Source organism: Leptonychotes weddellii, chromosome 2 (genome assembly GCF_054177405.1).
Source record: "Leptonychotes weddellii isolate Sample4059 chromosome 2, ASM5417740v2, whole genome shotgun sequence".
NCBI lineage: Eukaryota > Metazoa > Chordata > Mammalia > Carnivora > Phocidae > Leptonychotes > Leptonychotes weddellii.
Genome location: NC_138370.1, coordinates 174,876,691 through 174,891,604, shown reverse-complemented (window position 1 = coordinate 174,891,604; position 14,914 = coordinate 174,876,691). Strand labels below are relative to the sequence as shown.

The window sequence follows — 14,914 nt, the reverse complement described above, 5'->3', positions numbered from 1 at the left end:
CGAGCAGCCCACCCACCCCCCCAACACCCCTGTCCAGTCCAGAGCAGGACATAGGGCCCGGGCAACAGAGGAAGTCAGTGGATAAGCACCAAGGAGGACGGGCCATCGGGGCCCGCACCCTGAGCACGCCCCCGCCACATGCAGCCCCACACAGCACTGCTGTGGCCCCCCAACAGACCTCCAGGGAAATGCCACCCCCTCCGTCGGGACACCCTCCGTGACCACTGACTCCCTCGGGCCCTTGCTTCCCCCACCCCAGTTAGAGACCCCCCCAACACACACCTGTGCATTCCTTCACAGCAACCGTCCCACCTGCTCCTGCCCTGTGTCCCCAGCTCATCAGCAGGGACCACACCTCGTTCGGCCATGTCACCCCTCCACCTGGCGGCAGGCGCAGCCTGGAGCGGACTCTCCATGACTTGCGGTCGAATGAGCAAAGCAACCATTCCAAACCCACTCTCTCAAACACCCCGTAAGGGAAGTGCAAATTCAGGCCAAGCGCCATGGCTGTCAGTAAACTCTGGAGTCGCTGACGAGTGGGGGGTCATCCTGGCATTCTGCCTTCCTCCCATCACACTGAAAACAAGATCTGCCAGCATCGGCATGGGGGGAACTTCAGAATCCAGCAAACCCCAGACTGGAAATGACCCCAAACTCACAGATCGGTGCCCGCATGCCAGCCAGGGGTGAGGCTAGGCCACCGCTCTCAGGGGGCTCTGCCCTCCACACCTCCAAACACACAACTGATCTGGGCTGAGCCTGGGGCTTAAGCACCACGAGCCGGCCTCATAACTGACCCCACTCTGACTCTCTGGCAGGCTCTGTCCAGGATCACGAGACACACCCTCCCAGAGAACACCCCAGGATGGGTCCCAGAGGTGGGAAGGCATTAGAAGCCCCGGAGAAAGAGGGTAGTGAGGCCCAGGGTGAGAGGCCATATCCCTGAAGGACGGGGCAGCGTGGCAGGGGTGAGGAGGGGCAGCCTGGCCCAGCACCCAGCCCAGCCCTTTACATATGCCTTCCATCCACAAGGTCGAGGGCAGTCTCGTTACCCCTTAAGGATGAGAAAGACAAAACTGCATGAGGTTAGCTGCTGGCTGGGAGGCAACAGAGAAGAGGGGACATCCCCGTGGAGGGCCGTGCATGTACAGAGGGCCTGAGTGTGGTCAGGGGCGGGGGGGGCGGGCAGCGTGCAGCAGGTGGGGGCCACACTGTCTGTGTTGGGGGAAAGATGGGGAGGCAGATGGAGCCACCCTCCACTCTGCCCATCCCAAGCCAGGGCAGGCGGGCCAGGTGGGCTCACTCGGCCGATCAGCCTCCCAGAGCCCTCTCTCTCAGTGCTCCCAAGACCCCAGCTCAGGCCATGGCCACGAGCTCATCTATGGGACTAGGGAGAGGCCACTGATGAGCAAGGTGACAAGGAGATTCATCCCCACAGAAATTCCGGTGACCCTGAGGGAGACACTGCATGTGATCAAGCCCAGCCCCAGGGTCTTGCTGGGCCCCAGACTAAGGCAGAAGAGACAGAGCTGCGGCCTCTCGTCCTTCAACCAGCCATCCCGAGCCCTGCTCTTGGGCCATGGGCACTCGGGGAATAACACGTGCAGGGCTCAGTGAGCCACGGGCACGCAACAAGTGGGGCTCCTGACCCTGTCGAGGGACGGGTGCCTCGCTAAGCGTGGGCAGCGTGCTGGGGCCTCCTGGAGGAGGAGCCTGGGGCTTCCGGGGCCTGGCCATACTGCCATGAGTCAGAAGCTTCTGGATGGCTCTCCTCTCAGCCTCGTCCTGGAGGAGGAGCCTGCGGAGCTGGCTGCTCAGTGGGCTCCTGGGCCACGGAGCCGGCTGAGCCTGGAGGCCGGCGGTCAGCCTCTGACGGCGGGCTCGGAGAGTGGCGTCCCTTGCTGGCGTGCCTCGAATGAAGTCTGGCCCACAGGGAGGGGGCCCAGGAAATGTGTCCGCAGGAGAGAGAAGAGGAGCCGAGGGCAGAAGACCGGCCCTGCCTCCAGCCCCGTTCTGCCAAGGCCCTGCCCTGACAATAACTCCCAGAACTTTTCAGAGGACAGCGTGCCCTGAGAGGCCATTTGGAAACGCTCCACAAGGCAGGACTCCCCTGTGGCCTGGAGAAGTGAGGGCAATTTGCTTCCTTCCCCAACACGCCGCACGGATGGCCCCCTCGCCCCTCTTCCCCACAGCCCCGAGGAGTGAGGCGGCCAGGCCCTGCGGACGGGGACAAGGCCGCCTGAAGAGTCCGGGGCTCATCCTTCTTGCTTTCTCTGTGCCAGAGAGGGCGCTGCTGACTGTCCAGGGCCGGCCCGGGGCGGGGACAGGAAGCAGAGGGATCTTAGGGAAGCCGGCCCCAACCCTCCCTCCAGCCAGACCAGCCCCAAGGGCACAGGTTTCGGATTTCCTCGTGCCGGCCTAGGCCTCTGCTCGCCTGGGACAGGATGGAAAGAAAGTCTGACTTGATCTTAAGAGGAGAGCATTCCAGGCAATAACTCACATCAAGAAACTTGTGCAAACCCAGCCATCAACAAGAAATACTCTCTGTACAAGCAGACTGCCCCATGTTTCACGAATACTGCAGGGCTTAGCTTGGCCGTAGTTGAGCCAACCGTTCAGGAAAACATAACCACATCAAACCCCCCGCTCGGATGGGCACCCCCGTCATCTGCTCACTGGGCTCCGGCGTCGCCCTCCGACCCCAGCTTCCGCACACACCAGCGCTCCCCTCCTGCGTCCTGGGGCAGGTGCAGGTCCCAGCAGCCCCCGTGGGGACCAGGACACCAGGCTGAGAGGGGCTGCTGCCAGCACCCCAGCCTCCAAAAACAGCACCTTCTTGAAGGGGACACACGACGCAGGAAAGTGACATGGAAAGAGGCCACTCCTCCGGGGGGCCGGCCTGCGGGACCGCTCAGTGCGGGGCCACCGGGAGATGGACGGCCGGACCGCAGAGACCAGAGAACAGTACGGCTCCCCGCTGCTCCCGCCGCTCCGGAGCCGGTGCTCCCGCCGCTCCACGAGCCATGTCCTGGGACAGCTCCGCTGGAGGCAACGCCCCAGCCTACCCAGTCGTTTGTCTTGGTCCAAAAGCTGGGCACAGCCATCTCCTGGGCGTTTTGTCTCTTGTGCATGAAATGACGCTGGAACCAGAGGCGCTATTTAAAGCCCCTAATTCTGGAGCAGGTGTCTGGCTCCTGGCCAAAGGGCAAAGGGCAAAGGGCAAAGGCAGGAGGCGTGGCGGCACTGAGGCCTGGCCACAGCCACTGCCACGAGTCAGAAGCTTCTGGACGGCTCTCCTCTGGGCCTCGTCTCAGGCAGGAAACAGATCTCTCCAACTCTCCGGGAAGCCAACATGACCCTCTCTGCTCGGGGTGGGCAGTAGTTAGTGCTTCAGAGAGCAGGCAGGTGGACAGGGAGCCGAGTCCGGCAGGGCCGTGAGACCGACAGCGGGGCCCTGCTCTGATCTTTCCCACACCTGCAGTGGGCAGGCCAGTGGGCTGGGCCTCTGGGCTCTGGCACCCTTCAGGACCAATGGTCCCTCGTGTCCTACTCAAATGCTTACTGAGCATCTGCTAGGCGCCAGGCACTGGGGGACAGCAGAGAACAAGCCGACAAAAGCCCCTACTCTCCCCGAGCCCAGAGGCTCCAGGGCCTGGCAGGCCAAGGAGGGGCTGGAGCCTGGCGGACAAGGTACCCGAGGAGCAGGGCTGGGCCGTGGGGGTGGCAGCGAAGAGAAACCATTCCCATGGGGTCTGTCTGTCCCCTCTCTTTCCTCGGGCCACGGCCTACCTCACATCACTGCTCCTTCTACACGCATACAAATGTCTGCTTTCTGCTGGCTCCTTTTGCTGTGTTGGTAAAGAAATTCATTTCAGTATTTCGCTAACTACATTGCCATAGAACTGGTTTCCTTTGGATCCTGTAGATTTTATTTTACGCTCATTATAAAAACGACATCCTGACAAAGTTCCATGGGCTTCTCCAGACTTGGGGTGGGGGAGCCCACGGCACGGAGAGAGCTAAGACCCCCCGTGCCAGGTCGCTGGAGCCAGGAAGCCCCTCAGTGTCGTCGGGGGGCAGGTCGCAGTGCCTGACACCGAGCAAGGCACACAGCAGGCCCCTCAAATCACGGAGGAAGAGCTGCTGCAGGAATCAAGCCCCCAGAAGCCCCATCCAATGGTCCAAGGATAAATCAGAAAATGAACTTGGATGGGGTTAAGCAGTATTGATGGGAATAAATTGAGAAAAACATGAGATTTTTTATTGAGTGCTTTATTTTTACAGAAGGAAAATTGAATTATTTCACTGGTCAATGAGGTAGTCAATAGGGAAAAGCTCCTAAACGCAGGGAGGAAGTGAAACGAGCTTGAACTTGAAATGCACACCACCAACCGTCGGAAAGGCGGCAGCTCTGGGATCGTATCTCCCCGGACAGCTTCCTCCTCCCCCTCCCTGGCCGGGCAGCGGACCAAACAGCCTCCTTCTGACTTTGCAACGCAGACAGAGCTGGTTTTCCCGGGCTCTGAGCAACAGCCCCCCCACCTTGGGTCATGCTGGCAGAATCCAGGATTATTGGAAGAAAGCAGAAATAAAAGCCACTCCCACGCATAGTCTCTAGACATGGGATCGCCTCTAACACTGTCGACATTTCTCCTCCAAAAACCCGGGGTGGTGGGCTTCTTTGGGGATCGCAATCTTGCAACTAATGGGCAGGCTGGCAAAACTCAAGGCAGACACAAGAACAATTTCTGCTGTAGTTAAGACCTCAGGCTCGACCAAAAAACCAACACGGGATTCCCACATGACTCAGCAGTCCTGTTTCTGGGTACACACCCAGAAGAAGTGGACGCAGGGACTTCAACAGGTATCTGCACACCTGTGCTCACAGCAGCATGATTCACAACAGCCGGAAGGCAGGAACAGCCCCAGTGCCCGTGGATGGATGGATGGATGGATGGATGGATGGAGCTGTGGTCCATCCAGACAACAGACTATTATTCAGCCTTAAAAATTCAGCATTCCGACACCTGCTACCACAGGGATGAACCTTGAGGATATTATGCTCACAAAATAAGCCAGTCACAAAAAGACACGTATGTATGTTTCCACTTACGTGAGGTCCCCTAGAGGAGTCAAATTCACAGAGAGAGAAAGCAGAACGGCAGGCGGGCGCCAGGGGCCGGGGGCAGGGGACCCGGGTAGTTAGTGTTTCCTGGGGACAGGGTTTCCGCTTGAGAAAATGAGTGAGTTCTGGAGACAGAGGGTGCTGGTGACTGCCCAGCAGTGCGAATGCACTTAACGTCCCTGAACCGGACATCTAACGGTAGTAACGACGGTAAATTTTAGGTTACTTGTATTTGCCACAATTACAAAATAATAATAAAGAAAAAAGAAAATATATTTCTTGCACTAAAATAAAAAAAACACTTGGGCTTAGGAGGAAAAGAATTCAAATCTCGACTCAGACCCTTACTAGCTGTGTGGCTTTGGGCAAGCCCCGTGCTGCCGTGAACCTGACTTTTCTTGTCCGTAAAGTGGATAGGATAACAGCGTCAACTCTGCGGAACTAATGGAGGGACGGCAGGTGAGGTGCCTGGTGCAGCAATGGGCCCATCAGTGGGGACCGGGATTATTCACTTCATTATTACTCATCAGGAGCACTATGTAAATGACAAGGCATTGTTTTTATTAGATAAAGTTACATCAGACGCAGAAGCTTCCAGCTGATCCCAGCCAAGGGATGCCGGCTGGGGCCTGCCGGATGCCGTCTCTACTTCTGACGCTTCAGAAGTAGGCGCGCCATAGAGACCTCATAAAGGACCCTTTCTGAATTAAAATCGATCTGAATAGAAGCAGCCACACTCGGCCTAGCTCTTTTCTTACTTTGATTTGAACTGAATTTATCTCCGATTATCGGGAAATGATGCCGTGCAAGGGATGTGCCCTGGTGAAGTCAAGGCGAGCTCCGTGCGGCAAGGAAATTATCTGCTTTTGCAAGAAAATTACTGAGGAAGAAGAGTGGTGTTATTTTAAGATCTTCGAGGTGGTGTGAGAAGAAACTAATTAAAAGATTGTAATGTTCTGTGCAAACATGGCAACTGACTGCTACAGAAATGCAAAAGGAGGATTTTTCTACCTCCAAAGAACATCCGAGGTTTAATTTTTCCTTCAGTCCTCCTGTGAGAGCTCATGTGCAAGGATCCTTATTAATTTTTTAAGCCGACAAATGGAACTGAATCGGGATAAAGATGATGAGCACGAGACACGTTGTGTGAAGGGTCCCCGAGCCACAGGGCTTAAGTTAAAAAGATGTTGCCGCTGCTCTCAGTGGGCATGTGCCAACCGCCGGCTCCCCATGAGGCTGAAAACAAGCCTCCGTCTCCCGCAGAAGCCGGAGCAGGTCAGGGCCCGCATGCACTTGGGGCAACCCGCTGGGGACCGGTGAGCGCAGGGCATCCCCAGTCCCCGCCGTCCACTTCCCGCTGACCTGCTGACCTGGGACCGGGAGGGCCGTGGATTTAGGAAGCTCAGCGTACAAGCCGGCAGGTCATACTTAAGGGGACGCCAGCCCTGGGCACGTTCATGTTTATATGGCATTTCTTCTGTGCACAGAATCCAAGCTCCCGCCCAGCACGAGGCTTTCACAGGATTCCCACAGCAAGAACAGGCCGTGAACAGATCAGCATGCTTGCCTTCAACCCTCTAAACACTATGGCTGGAGGCCTGGTGGTTCTGGCCTCCAGAGCCAGGTTTCCCTGCTCCTGGGGCTTCTGAACCTGGGGACGGTGGCCGGGGGATGGCAGGAGCAGCCCCGCGTCGCGGCTCGTCGGCATCCCTGCTCCACAAAGCACCCACACAAACGCTGGGCTTTAGGAGGGGTGAGGGTGAAATAGGCCATTTGTAAGAATCTATAAATAACTCCGGGGCACCTGGGTGGCTCAGTCGTTAAGCGGCTGCCTTCGGCTCAGGTCATGATTCCAGGTCCTGGGATCGAGCCCCGCATCGGGCTCCCTGCTTGGCGGGAAGCCTGCTTCTCTCTCTCCCACTCCCACTGCTTGTATTCCCGCTCTCACTGTGTCTCTCTCTGTCAAATAAATAAATAAAATCTTAAAAAAAAAAAAAGAATCTATAAATAACTCCATCTTTGGAGAAGGCTGAATCGAGAAACAAGAAGATGCCCCCAAATAAAAGGCAACGCGTAAGCTCCGCCCCAGTGTCTCTCGGGACCAAAAAAAGCACAGGAGTGCTCAGCAACATCCCAGGGTACTTTCCGACGCCTCCAACCCCATACTCCCCGCTCCAGGGCCTGAGCCTGCCTCTGACACATAATAATAAGATAAAAATTAAAAACAACGGCAACCCTCCAGGCCATGCGGTGCACCACATTCTGCTCTGAAGGGGCATGCAGAAGGATGGAGTTAATTTATGACCTCTTTAAAACACTCTCAGGAACTCTCATGCAACTACAAATTAAATAGCCACTTTATTAAAGTAAAAGGAGATTCATGCAACGTGTTCAGGAACTTTATTAATAGGGCCGTTTTTCTGCCTTCAAGCCAGGCTTCTTGACTGACGGATGTCCTTTCTCTGTCCTAGTGTTCCAGGCTTTTCAGGCACCCATGCCTCTCCTTGGGCCTTCATACTCTCCACCCCAATCTGCTCCTCAGCCAGGTGACAAGGACTCCACTGGTCCTCCAGAGCCGCTTCATGACCACCTCCTCCAGGAAGTCCTCCCTGACTTCCCCAGGGCAGGTTCTCACGGCACCGGGATGCCCTACGATGAATGCTTGTCCAGACCAAACATCTCACCAGGACAGGGGCCGTGTTTGATCTTGCTCATCACTGTATTCCCAGAACCTAACCCTCCAGAGAAAGCAGCTGATGTAAGAGCTAACGTGAAGCTTCTTTTCGCCTGGGACTCTGAAACTCGTGGGGTCTCTCCCCATGAGAGCATTGCAGGGAGAACTGCAGAAGACCCTGGGTCACCCTGGGTCACCCTGGGCAAAGGGCAGGCGTCTCCCTAAGTATGGCACTTCCCTAGACTCTGCATACCACGTGCACGCCTCCATTTACTGTCGCCTGTCCTAACACAGGTTTCCCTCACTCTAGCACTGTTCTGGGTCCAGCCACCAGGCCCACGGTCCCTGAGGGGCCTGCACGGCTCTCATCTGGAAAGCAAATGTGACAGGTACTCAGCCCTGGTCACCGCATCCCTTGACCTCCATCTGCCTCTGCCTCTCCCTAGGTGGCCGCTGGTCACCCTTGGTAAAGGGTGGGCACTTCATCTGCCCACCATCTACATGCCGCTCAGCCGCAGCTCAGCCTCCCGTGGACCAGACTTCTCTATCCAGTCCAGCCGCCACCCCCAAACTGCCGGCAGGCCCGCACTGTGGTGGCCTGAGAATCTCAAAGTATCACCCGGAATGTTCAACAGGCTTGAACGTTAAGACCCTGCACCCTGGAGCTACCAAGCTCGCCTTCAAGAAACCGCAGCATCAGACACAGGCTGCAAGTCAGCTTTGTCACCGGATTTGGACCTGTTCATTCAAGAACCTGCAGTGCTTTATGAGAAGGCCTTTATGGTCTCTGTACGCTGGAGGCCAGCCAGAAGCCGTGAAGCCAGCACGGCCCTGGGAAAGAGAGGGGCCTGCAGAGCGGGGGCCGCCACGGCCCGTCCGTCCTCACCTGGGAAGCCTTCCCACGTGCCATCCCTCCCACCGCCCCTCCAGGGTCCGGCCCAGGCCTGTCTCACAGCAGCCTCCCCTCTGAGCCTCTGTCCCGAAGCCTCCCCTCCGAGGCCCCTCACCAGCCGCGTAGGCACGCCACCCCCCGGGTGCTTGCAGAGGCTCAGAAGGGACCCCAACTTCCTGCACGCTTGCTGTGGGCCAGGCCCTTGTCGGAGCACGACATGGATCACCTCCCAAATGTGCAAGGCAAGCCTGCGAGCCTTCACAGCCCAGCTCCAAGAGAGCAAGGCCCAGTTTAGTCAGTTTGCCCACGATCTCTAAGCCAGGAAGGATGAGGCTGGGGGTACCCCAGGCCAGCTGGCTCCGAGGCTCACGTGTCCATCGCCACCACCGTTTCTGTGATGAATCCCACCAGCTCACTGTGATACACAGGAAAGCACATGGTCGCCTGAGAGGTGAGAAGACCGGCGCGGAGGGGACCGTGTGGCAGGAACTGGGATCACCCACGGCTTTGACCTCCCCTGGGCACCATCCCCAGTAACCTTCTTGTTTACAAGCTCAGGGGTCCAGAGCCCAGCAGCAATGGCAGGGAGCCGAAGCCGTATTTCTGCTCGACTCCACCTGAGGTCGGAAGTCTGCAGAAAGAATAGAGCACATATAAGGGAATCCAGCTCTTCAGGGGTATCAAAAGGGGATTTTCAAGTCATTTCTTGCACAACTTAGCTGTTCCAATTAGCACACAATCATTTCAGCCTCTCTAAATAAAAGCTTTTAACCTTCAAACAAAACGAAACAAAACCACTGCCTCATGCTGCCATCTTGGGCTCTCCAGCCTCATGTTAGGTTCCATGAGGAGCTGACTTCGACCTATTTCTCCCAAACTTCTTCCCTCTGATCCGCCTCCATGCACAGTGCATTCACGGTCTCTTCATACAACACGTACACACCTTTAAATTCCCACCTCCCAGAGCCTGCCCAAGCTGTTCCTCCCCGCTCAGTGTTCTTCTCCATCTCCCGTGCACTTCTCCTATTCATTCCTTAGGCCCACTCTGGTACCACCTCCTCCATGCAACCTCCTCTGATTTCCCCACCAGGGAAGATGGAACTCACCCCTTGTCCCTGAGCTTCGGTGTCCCTCCCTTCTCTCCCACTGGACCACCCTGAGATCCACCGCCATTACGCTCGGGGCATGAAAAGGTAACAGAGACCCCTTCCCTGACCCTATGAGCTGAACTGCACCCCCTTCCAAAAAATCTTAACCCCCAGTCCCTCTGACTGTGACTGTATTTTGGAGATAGGGTCTTTAAAGAGGTTCAAATTAAGTTAACATGAGGCCAGTCAGGTGGGCCTGATCCAATCTGACGGGGGTCCTCAGAAGAAGAGGAGATTGGGACACAGACACGCACAGAGGGACAACCGCGTGAGGACACAGGGAGAAGGCGGCCGTCTACACGCCAAGAGGAGAGGCCTCAGAGGGAACCAACCTGCCCACGCCTGGATCTCAGACTCTCAGCCTCCAGACGTGGGAGGAAATACACTTCTGTCGTTGAAGCCACCCGGTCTGGGCTGCTTTGATACGAAAACCCAAGCACACTAATGCACCTGCCCTCCAGGAACTTGACATCTGGCAAGTTGTCATGACCCAATCCATACCCTCGATTTGGAGCCCTGGCTCCCTGGGTCTAAAATATACACAAATATCAGGTTCCTCAAGACCCCAGAGCAGAGAACATGGATAACCAGCTCAAAATTACCTTTGTATACAACTCCCCTGGACATCCCCAATCCTGTAGGCACAACAGCACAGAGCAAATGTGGAAAATGCAGGGGGCGGGGGTGAGGACGGGGATGGAAGGGGACAGGGAGAGGGGCTCATCTACTGAGAGCGGTGACAATGCTGAACCAACTAGGTCTGGTCGAAGCAAGCTCACGTTCAAGTGACGTGAATGCACCAAAGTGGAAGTTCAATGCCATGAGGGAAGGCACACAGGTTGAGCTCTACTTAGAATAAGCAAAATAAGCACATGATTTCCACCTTCAAATCACACCCGTGCCTTCGAGGGCGGCTCAAGAGAAGCGGAACCTGGAGCCTCTGGGGAAAGCCCAACCTGGATCCCTCCAAGGCGATGCCCAATGGTTTCGATGAAACATGAATCTCACACATAACAATTTGTTTCTACGGCTCAACAGACAGAAAGGCAGTATTTGAACTCCCAGGCAAGTCCGCGTCCCTATCTCCACGGGAGCAGGAAGAAATCAGGCCGTGGGAAGGAAAATGTGCACATGTTCCCAGTGCTCGGGGACAAGGGCTTGTCTCTTGCAATCCTGTGACTCCTTCTTGCAGATGCTCAAAAATACTATTTCAGAAAGTCTACCCCTCTCAGTGAACGCTTTTTTTAATTTTGAAAGCAAACTCTTCCTCTACTCCCGGGGACTACATCTGCAAAGCAGTTTCCGGGGTCGCCCTACCTGGACAAATGAAGCGAAATAAAATTTGTGAAAGACTCCGCTCTGCAAATTGGCCTCGAGTTAGTTTCTTCCCTGTTGTAGCCTTAAAAGATGGTGGCTTCAAGCGCGGGCGAAACCAAGTGCAGAATGCTGGCTAGTATCTTTGGCCCCGTGGCCGCCCGCTGAGAACAGAGGGAGCAAAGCCCATCTCCAAGAGCTTCTCGTGCCCAGAAAACAATGCCATGCCTGCACCAGACACGCACCTGTGTGCGGAGCAAGTGACAATTAGAAACACATTTTCATTTAGCGCTCGGTTCCACTTTCCCTCCCCCCGAGTTAAGCACCACCTGCTCCCCAGGCCAGAAGATGACCTGCTTTGTTCCAGAGAGAACTCAGTCTGCCTCAACATCCCATTCCAGAGGCTGGGTCAACATTTCAATGCTGCTTGCCTTCTCTTTACCTCACCAACAACAACACTCACTGATGGTAATAAGGTACTTCTGGCTTCCGCCTCCTAAGTGTGTGCTAAGTGCCAGGCTGGGCCCTGCTTTGCACACGCTATCCCTGCCCTCCCCTTGGCAGGGGGCCGGAGGAGAGATGCAGCCTTTAAAGCTCCCCTCCTGTTCTGGACCTCTTGCCACCACCACCCCCACCAAAGAGAAGCCAGATCCCCTCCCCTCCCAAGCCCTCTCTCCAGGAATTCACCTGCCAACAGCCAGGATTCAATCCTCCTAGTTACAAAGCGGTCACTCATCAGGAGCCAGCGTCCCCAGGGAGCAAAGCCAGGGAGGCTCCTCTGTTGTTCCCCACCCCCACCCCGGAGCTCCAGCCCCGCTGGCCTGAGCCCCCTCCTCACTCCCCCCAAGGAAGGTGCACAGTCCTCTGGCTCTGTGCTCATGCTGGGGTGGGTGCTGGGAGCCAGTGAGTCCTGAAGGTGCTGGTCCCACCCCTGACTGCCCCTTTTTCCCTTCTGCCACCCCCACCTCCCCCACCCCATGAAGGGAAAATGACGAGGGACTGGATCAGCAGCTGATTCAACCACCTCAGCCGGTGGGGTGGGGGGGCTTAGTTGAGACAGTCTGGCTCCACGGGATGACCTTAAATGCTCACGTGTTCCTCCAGCTGTTGGTTTCCGGGTTACCTTTCAGTCCCTAAGTCAGCTTACAGCACAGCGGACAGGGTATGTTTACAGTATGGGGGTGATGAAGGGCCGGGCCCAGCCGTTCATCTGGGGTCCGACCCCTCTTTCACCACGCAGATGGGGACAGGCTTCTAGGGCTCTTCTAGGCACGGGTGCCTGCTACCTTCGGTCAGGCACCTTCCCCCACCCCCACTTCACCTGCCTCCCTGAGCGCCCCCTGCTGGCCTCCAGGGAGTCAACTCAACAGCCGCTCACCCTCCCCCAAGGCTTCTAGTCTGCCTGGAGGCTGCAGAAATGACCAGAGACCTGGTGTCAGGCCGGTGCAGCCCCCAGCTGGCTAAGGAGGGGGACTGGCAGGGCTCTGGGCTCTGGACCAATCAAGTGCGGCCAGTGCTGCCCCCTGATGCGCTGCCCCTGGATTCCGCAGGAGGAGCAATAGGGTGGTCCAACATGTTCGTCCCCCCACCCCTCCCTTCTCCAGCAGAATCCGCCCCACCCCCATCCCCATTAGCCCAGTAGGGCTAGCCAGAGAGGGGGAAAAAAGTGCCCCCAGCCCATGTTACAGCCCTTTCCTGGCTAGGGAAGCGCAAAGATCCCCACTCCTCCACTCCCAAAGCATGCAGGGGTCCTGGCCCCCTGCTGCCTCCTCAGAACTTTGTCCAGGAGAAGAGCTGGGGGGTCAGCCACTGGGGGAGACCCTAGTGAACAATGATGGAAGGGAGTAAGCGGAGAGTCCCATCTCTACTCCCCACACAACAGTCCCCACCCCCCTCAACAGCTGCCACCTCTCTGCACTTTTCCAAAACTGGACATGACCCACTAGGGCTGCTGGAAGGGGACCCATGCGTGACCACTGGTCATCTGCCCAGGGGAAAAACGAGGCTGAGGCAGCTCCCCAGGGAAGAATCTGAGGGCATCCCCATACACACACACACCCCCATCCGGACGCACCACGAAAAAAAAAGGATGGGCCGGTATCCGGAGGGATAGGAACCACAGCGCAGCGCTGGAAGAAGGAGGCGCCCAGGACCCTAACAGATGTGGCGGGGGTGGGGGAGCCCAACTTCCAGAGCGGTTGGGAAGGTAAAGGGAGGGCTGGGAGTTTGCGGCCGCGGATGGAGAGCGCGGCGGCGGCGGATGGAGAGCGCGGCGCCCAACTCCGTGGGTACGCAGATCCCTGCGCTTCCGGGTGCAGACCCGGGTGGCACTAGGGGAATCCGGAGGGGGGTGGGTCCCAGAATCCCGCGCCGAGCTGACCGGGGAATTCCCGGAGCCCGTGGAGCGAGCTCCAGGGTAGACCACTAGCGAGGTCCCGGGTAGACCTGGGTGGAGAGGGTCCCGCAGCCAAAATCCCAGAACACAACGCTGAGCAGACCGGGTGGAGTCTGAGAGCGGTCGGGGCGCGACACCGAGTTGGGGTGGTCCTAAAGGACCTGGAGGCACCCCAGGTGACCAGGGTCCCGAAGCCTCGGGAGACACCCCCACCCCGTAACCTGGGATCTGGAGGCCAGAGGGGGCGGCTCCGAGGTGGCTCGGGGTCCCAGAACCCTGTGAGGCAGGGTGCTCACATATCTAGGGACCTCTCCCCAAGAAACCGGTGGCCAGAGTCCGGTAGGGGCGCCGCCGAGGTGACTCGCGTCCCCAAGTCGCCGAGAACGCCCGGGGGTGACCGCGGGGCGGTCCGGAAGTGGGGGCTCGAGGTGTCCGGGGCAGGGGCCGCGGGGGGCGCGCGGAGGTCACTTACGCTGCTGTTCTCGCCCGTCCAGTGCACCATCGCCTGGTTGTGCGTCGCGTCCCCCTTGAGCACGAACGACGTGCTGATAAGCGAGACCTGCGCCCGCGAAGCCGCTCCGGCCACGGGCGCCGCCCGCGCCCGGCGCCCCCGGCCCGCGGCGGGGGCGCCGTCCCCGCCGGGACCCGGAGCGGGACCGAGACCCGGGGCGCCGGGCTCCGCGCCGCGCGCCCGCCAGTCCTCGCCGCCGCCAGGCAGCGTGCGCCCCGCGGGCGGGCTCGGCGGCGCCCGGGTCAGCAGCGCGCGGGGACCCAGGCGCCCGGGCTCGAGGGAGCGCCCCGCCGCCCCGCAGGCGGCCAGCAGCAGCAGCAGCAGCAGCAGGAGCGGCCGCGAACGCGGCGAGCGCGGCGGCGGCGGCGGCGCCCCGGGGCTCGGGGCTCGGGCGGCGGGGCCGGGGCCCTTCGGGGCGCGCGGGGGCCCCCGGTGCGCCATGGTCGCCGAGGGGCGGCGGCGGGGCGGCGCGGGCGAGGGAGACCGCGGCCGGGCGAGCGGGAGGGCGCTGGGGAGCGCGAGCGAGAGCGCAGAGAAAGGAGCCGGCGAGGGGAGGGAGCCGGCGGGAGGAGGGAGCCGGCGGGAGGAGGGGACTCGCCGCTCCGCCGCCGCCGCCGCCCGCGCAGCCGAGGGCGCACCGCCACCTGCCGGCCGGCCCCGCGCCCGCCGAGCGAGCGCCTACCCGGCTCAGGGCCTGGGCCGAGGTCCCGAGGAGCCCCAAGCCACAGAGCCCTTTCCTCCCTTCCTCGTTCCTCCCCTGCGCCCGCCCTCCTCTCTGCCCTCTTCCTTTCCGCCCTCCCTTTTTTCCTGTACTCACTGAGCGCCTACTCGGGGCCAGGCACAGTTCCAGGCACT

At 58.8% G+C, this 14,914-nt stretch overlaps 1 protein-coding gene across 1 annotated transcript in view; it reads right to left on the bottom strand.

The window, feature by feature from the left end:
- The window catches only part of SORCS2 (sortilin related VPS10 domain containing receptor 2), a 409,142-nt gene extending 394,642 nt beyond the window's left edge, over nucleotides 1–14,500 (bottom strand). Inside the window, exon 1 of the mRNA XM_081812676.1 lies at nucleotides 14,021–14,500. Within this exon, the coding sequence (XP_081668802.1) occupies nucleotides 14,021–14,500 (480 nt within the window). The remainder of the gene's footprint in view (nucleotides 1–14,020) is intronic.
- Nucleotides 14,501–14,914: the final 414 nt, after the last annotated feature.